The sequence below is a fragment of the Hippopotamus amphibius genome, chromosome 16 (assembly GCF_030028045.1).
Source record: "Hippopotamus amphibius kiboko isolate mHipAmp2 chromosome 16, mHipAmp2.hap2, whole genome shotgun sequence".
NCBI classification, from domain to species: Eukaryota; Metazoa; Chordata; class Mammalia; order Artiodactyla; family Hippopotamidae; genus Hippopotamus; species Hippopotamus amphibius.
Genome location: NC_080201.1, coordinates 222318 through 228317, shown reverse-complemented (window position 1 = coordinate 228317; position 6000 = coordinate 222318). Strand labels below are relative to the sequence as shown.

Below are 6000 nucleotides of genomic sequence, written 5' to 3'. Positions count from 1 at the left end.
CGCCCCTCTGCGGCTCCCAGCCCTGCGCACCCCCGCCCCCTCCCCCACTCTCCCCTCTCCTCCTCCCTGCTCTGCGCCCCCCAGCAGCGCGATCCCGGCCTCTCCACCCCCTCCTCTGGCCCAGCTCCGCGCCCCTCCAGCTGCCTCAACCCCTCCATCGGACTTCCCCGTCCCCTCCCTCCCCTCCCCCTCCCCTCCCCCTCTGCCTCCTCCCCCTCCCCCTCTGCCCCCTCCTCCTCCCCTCCCCACTCCTCCCACCTGCCTCACTCCCTCCAAGGGCCTCCCCTTCCCTCCGCCTCCCTCGCCTCCCCTCCCTCGCCTCCCCTCCCTCCCCTCCCTTCCCCATCCCTCCCTCCCCTCCCTTCCCCTCCCCTCCCTTCCCCTCCCCTCCCTTCCCCTCCCCTCCCTTCCCCTCCCCTCCCCCCTCCCCCTCCCCCCTCCCCCGCCTTCCCCTGCGGCCGCTCGCGCTGGGCGGGGCCCGGCGATGACAAAGCAGCGGCCTGCGGCGCGGGACCCGCCCCCCGCGCTTCGCGGGCGCGGCGGCCCCGGCGCGGCTGTTATGGAAACGGGCCGGGCGCGCAGGCGGCGATGATGGGGCGGCCATGGCCCGGGCCGGCAGCTCCAGCGGCGACGCGGCGGCGGGGCGGCGGGCCGGGGGCGCCGGGCGGCCGGAGCCGTGGGAGCTGTCCCTGGAGGAGGTGCTGAAGGCGTACGAGCAGCCCATCAACGAGGAGCAGGCGTGGGCCGTGTGCTTCCAGTGCTGCCGCGGGCTGCGGGGTGCGCCGGGCGGCCGGCGGCGCATCCGGGACACGGCGGACATCCTCCTGCGCAGGGACGGCTCGGTCGGCGCGCGGCGGGAGCCCGGCGCGGCTGGTGAGGCCGGGGGCGGGGGGGGGGGCGGTGTCCGCCCGGGGGAGGGGCTGCTAACCCTCCCTCCCTCCCTCCGCTGGACCTGGACCCGGATCCGGCGCCCCCTTTCCCACGCCTTCCCTCTCTGGACCCGCCGCCCTCTCCCATTTCCGCGCTCTCCGTCTGCCGCACTGGAGGCCCCTCCTCCGCCTTCTCTGTCTAGGGGTCCGGGGGCCCTCCCTCTCCTCCCTTTTCAGGATTGGGAGCCCACCAACTCTCCACTAGGACCCGCGCCGCCGCCCCCCCGCCCCTGCTTTTCCTCTCTGCCTCTGATGGACGTGAAAATCACTCTCTCGATCTGGGGCCCCCACCCCCATCTCTCTTTCCTGGATCCCCCACCTGGCTAGGGAGGAGAGGGGCCCTGGCTCCTTGCCTGAGGCCGTTCAGCAGGGAGACTGGATTCTGCCCCTCCTCCCCGCGGTTCTCCCCACCTGGGCTGCTTTCTTCCCCCCGGGGGTCTGCAGCCCTCGGACCTTCCCACCAGTGACTGGTAGTTGGACTGGTAGTTGCAGGACAGGTGTTTCGGCAGGAAAGGGAACACGTTTTCCTTGGGCTCGTTTTCGTGGGTAGGAGGATTTAATAGACCGAGGAGAATGTGTCAAATTTGGGGAACAACTTGCTTAGTGTTCTGCTCTTAACCATGAACGAGAACCAACAATGAAACCCTTGAAAGATACTTGACGTCTGTGGAGAATGATGACTTTAAGTGATTTTTAGCCTTTTTAAGAAAAAAGTTTTCTTCTTGGAGAACGGAGCATAGGGTGATAGCACCCCCAAAGTGATATCCTCGGGGAAGCACACAGGCCAGCTGCTGTGTGCTGGAGGGGTGGGTCCGCACATCCACGGGCAGACGGGTGGAGGGCAGGGAAGGACCCGGGCAGAGCTGGCCAGAAGCAGCCGCTCCTTTGGTAACGGAGGGGTCTGCTGAACCTGCTCACCCCGGGGAGCATCACTGCTTCTCCACAAGCTCCTTCTCATCTCCGTGCGCTGCTCCCACCTCCCTGAGCACCGCAGCCGTGTGGCGCTTGAGAGTCGCTGTATTTTGCACAACAAGCACTATTTGGCAGGAGAAAATAATGAGTTGGACTCAAATGGGACGGTTCCCATTTTACGCGCGGGTAAGCTGAGGCTCAGGCTTACCCAAAGTCGCACAGGAAGCAGCAGGATTTGGATTCAGCACTGATGCTCTCAATGCCTGTGTGCACTGTCTTCAGAGGCTGGGCCGAGAGCATGGTACAGGACGGCTGCATCTCACCGGTGAGGCCCTGGAGACTGCATACTCACCAAGCGCTTTTCTCTTAAATCTGTGTTTCCTCCGTAGAAGACCTTCCCTGTGCCCCTCCTCATCCCTGGAGACAAACAGTGTAACCAGGGTCTGGCTTCTGGCACTGCAGAGCAGGACAGGACTATAGGGGCCAGCCTGGTCTGACCCTCTGGTTTTAAAGATAGGGAAACTGAGGCATGGAGTGGTAAGTGGTTCGCCACCAGTCCTGGTAGATGGTTAGAACTGAGCGGTCCCTGCGTCTCTCTGACTGTGGAGGAGTCAGTACTGTCCACAGTGGCCCACGAGGGCCGTCCTCGGGGACGGTGGTCATCTGGTTTTGTCCACTCTCCGGCCCCAGGGCTGTGTCGGCCCCTTCTTCCTGGTGCCTGCAGGCCCCGCGCTTGTGCTTCCTCATACTCAGAGCTCGACCAGGCTGAGGGTCAGCGCTCACGTGTGGCTACTCTCCACTGACCTGTACGGGGAGCCCGTGGCACAGAGCAGCCCAGTTTCATTTTCCATTAGATACCATCTATGGTTTCTGTCCATAAACATGTCTCATAAAGGTGGATGAGGTTTGTGACTTGCTGCCTCTTTAAAGATTAAGAAAAATAGATTACCCTGAACTTTCTCTTCTGTCCTTGTTGAACTTTCGTGAATCAGCTGAAACTTTAGACCAGCTTTCTCCCGAAGGTAGCTAACCCAGCATCTCTCTGGGACTTGAGTGATCAGTGGATTCACTGAAAGATGCACTTTTATCTCATGCTGTAATCGTAGGCGAGAAAAAGGTTCCCATCCTCCTTCACCAAGTTCTGGTATATGTAGGCATTAAGTTAGTGTTTAAAATAACTTTAAAGAAATGAACAACCAGGGACTTCCCTGGGGGTCCAGTGGTTGAGACTCTGCACTTCCACTGCAGGGGGTACATGTTGGATTCCTGGTCAGGGAACTAAGATCCCACATGCCCTGTGGGGGGCAAAAAGAAGAAGGGAAGAAAAGAAAAGAAATCAACCAAACTAAACCTTACTGACTCAAGTAAACTTCCCAATTGGCAAAAGTCTGAAGACTTCTTCCTAACCGCTTGGAAGCACCCCTTTCCAAGTGGGAAAATGAAAAACAGGCTAGCAGTGGAGTTATTTTTAAGAGGCTATTATCAAAACCTCCTGACGGGAAGGGTTTTTGTTTTGTTTTGTTGTGTTTTTTAATTGAGGCAAGAAACTCCATCAGGCATCTCTGGGCAGCTCATGTGCTGACCGTTCCCTGAGGCAAAGCCCATTCCTTACATGCAGCGTGGCCAGTGGTCATTGACCCTGGGACACTTTCGGTGGCATTTGTCTGCCTGATGCCTCTAGGGCAGGCCCCCCAAAGCAGGGCTCTTGGCTCTCACCTCACTTGAGACCTCCTGCCCTCCTAGCAGACATCTGCGGGGAAACACAGACTTTTCTCTGCCACCGCCACCCACCGGGCTCTCCACCATGAAAACCCCCTTGGGCAGACAGAGGGTGGGTGTGGGGTGTTGATGGGGCTAGTCCTCCTTTCACCTCCGACCTTCTCCATTCTGCTGACGCTAACTTACACTCTGCCCTACTTTTCTGGGGTTTTTTCTTGTCAGTTTTGATGCTAGAATGTTTCACAGGCCCCACTCTTCATGCCTGGGTGCTCACATGACCTGTGCACCAGGGCACACCTGCTCCTGCAGCCCTCCTCCCGCTCTGTCCTTTTCCGCCTGTAGCTGGGAGGCCGCCGCCTCCTCCAGCCACCCCCCCACCCCAAGCACGGGCCCCTGTCTCCAGGGTGAAGTTTCCCCTTTGCAGCCCACCGCTGCCTGGAGGCAAGGCCTTCCCCGTTCAGCTCGTTTGCAGCCCTGAGTCCAAGCATAGAGACGACTTAGTTTGTCCCGTGCTGGGCCTGGGCATCCCTGTGTTGGGAGCTTCGTCATTCTCTCTCCGCCTCTTTACCTGCAGCCCAGTAGGCAGGGAGGCAGCTGGGGCCCCCATTCCTCCTCCATAAACCAGGGTGAGAGTGGCACGTGCCCGGGGAGGGGGAGGACTCACGAGGGACATCCGTACAGAGCCCACATCTACCCTGGGCCCAGGGACCTGTGCACACAGACACACACACAGACGCGCGCACACACAGACGCGCGCACAGACACGCACACACAGACGCGCACACAGACGCGCGCACACACAGACGCGCACACAGACGCGCACACAGACGCACACACACAGACGCGCACACAGACGCGCACACAGACGCACACGGTGCTGTTGCCCTACTGCTGCTACTGTTTCTGTGCTGCTGTCACTGCGTGTGTACGTGGCGCCGCCTGTGCCCACGGGAGACACCCGTTCACGTGTCTCCTGGCGGAGCGTGTCCCCCCTCAGGAGCTGAAGTGGGACCTCGGTGTTCCGGGCAGCGCTGTGTGTCCTGTGGGCTCCAAGCGCTCAAGCTGGACGTGCTGGGCCTCACTGGCAAGTCGCCTCCTGAGTGTCTGGGGACTCTCTTTAGCTTGCCTGTATCTTTTTATTTTTATTTATTTATTTTTTAAAAAGATTTATTTATTATTTTATTTATTTACTTGTTTTTGGCTGCATTGGGTCTTCTTTGCTGGGTGCAGACTTTCTCGAGTTGCAGAGAACAGGGGCTACTCTTCATCGCAGTGCACAGGCTTCTCAGTGCAGTGGCTTCTCTTGTTGTGGAGCACAGGCTCTAGGTGCACGGGCTTCAGCAGTTGCAGTGCGTGAGCCCAGTCGTTGTGGCTCATGGGCTGTAGAGCTCAGGCTCAGTAGTTGTGGCGCATGGGCTTAGTTGCCCCGTGGCACGTGGGATTTCCCAGACCAGGGATGGAACCCTGCATTGGCAGGTGGATTCTTAACCATTGTGCCACCAGGGAAGTCCCTTGCCTGTATCTTTTTAAATGGTTTTTCACATGGATGGACGTACAGGTGAGGGATGAATGTCCAGCAACGTGGGAAGAGGAAACGCTGGCTGGAAAGATGAAATCCTGCTTCCGAGGAGAGCATACGTCCCTGAATCTCCTCCTGGCAGCTAGAGTATTTCTGGCTGAAACATTTTCTTTCAACCAGGTCCCTCCCATGTGGCTTTTGTTTCCTGTCTCTTGAACCCCCACTGAAGCTGCCCCCACCCTTGCTCTCTCGCAGGGGTCCTCCCGGGCCCTTTGCTCCTGTGAGGGCCACCCCATCAAGACATGGTGCAGGGGTGCAGTGGCTCTGCCTCGCCATCCAGGGAGACGGGAGCAAGGGAGGCCCTGCCAAGAGCCCATCGTACAGATGAGAAAACTGAGGTTCAGGAAGTAAAGCAGCCGTGCAGTCCCCCTTGGCAGAGGTGGGGACATGGCTGGCGAGCAGACTTAGCCTGGCTCATGCCCACCCCTGCCTGACCTCGGGAAGTTACTTAGGCCTCTGGGTGTCTCAGTTTCATTCTCTGTGAAATGGGGGTTTGATAGCAACGGCCCCCGAGGCTGTGTGGGTTTCTGTGGAGCCTTGGGACGTTCCTGGCCGGGGGAGGCACTGGCTTTCGGGGTGTCCTGGTCCTGCTTGCGTGTCCCCATGTGCACCTCACCCAGACGCAGCTGGGGAAGCACCTGCTGCGGGTTCACGCGGTGGGCGCAGAGCAGGACGACGGGAGTCAGGGGCCCGGGAGCGGCTCTGATGCACAGTAGTTGATGTAAAACATCCTCCACCCCAGAGAACGCCAAGCACCCGCTTCAGAAAATGGGGGCTGAGGGCCGAAGGCACCCCGTGGGGCGGGCGGGTGTGGCGAGGATGCAGGACTGCGCGTGTGGGAAGGGCGCCTGTCTGGGTGTG

General features: G+C 59.9%; 1 protein-coding gene across 6 annotated transcripts in view; it reads left to right on the top strand.

Annotated features, from left to right (window-relative positions):
* Window positions 1-515: 515 nt before the first annotated feature.
* SPIRE2 (spire type actin nucleation factor 2) overlaps window positions 516-6000 on the top strand; it is a 29980-nt gene continuing 24495 nt past the window's right edge. For 2 of the 6 annotated variants that reach the window (XM_057710660.1, XM_057710663.1), the window contains exon 1: window positions 518-873. In XM_057710660.1, coding sequence (XP_057566643.1) covers window positions 603-873 — 271 coding nt within the window. In that variant the 5' untranslated portion in view covers window positions 518-602. Of the gene's footprint in view, window positions 874-6000 lie in introns of all 6 variants that reach the window. The other 4 variants (XM_057710661.1, XM_057710662.1, XM_057710665.1 and 1 more) reach the window with 3 other exon arrangements.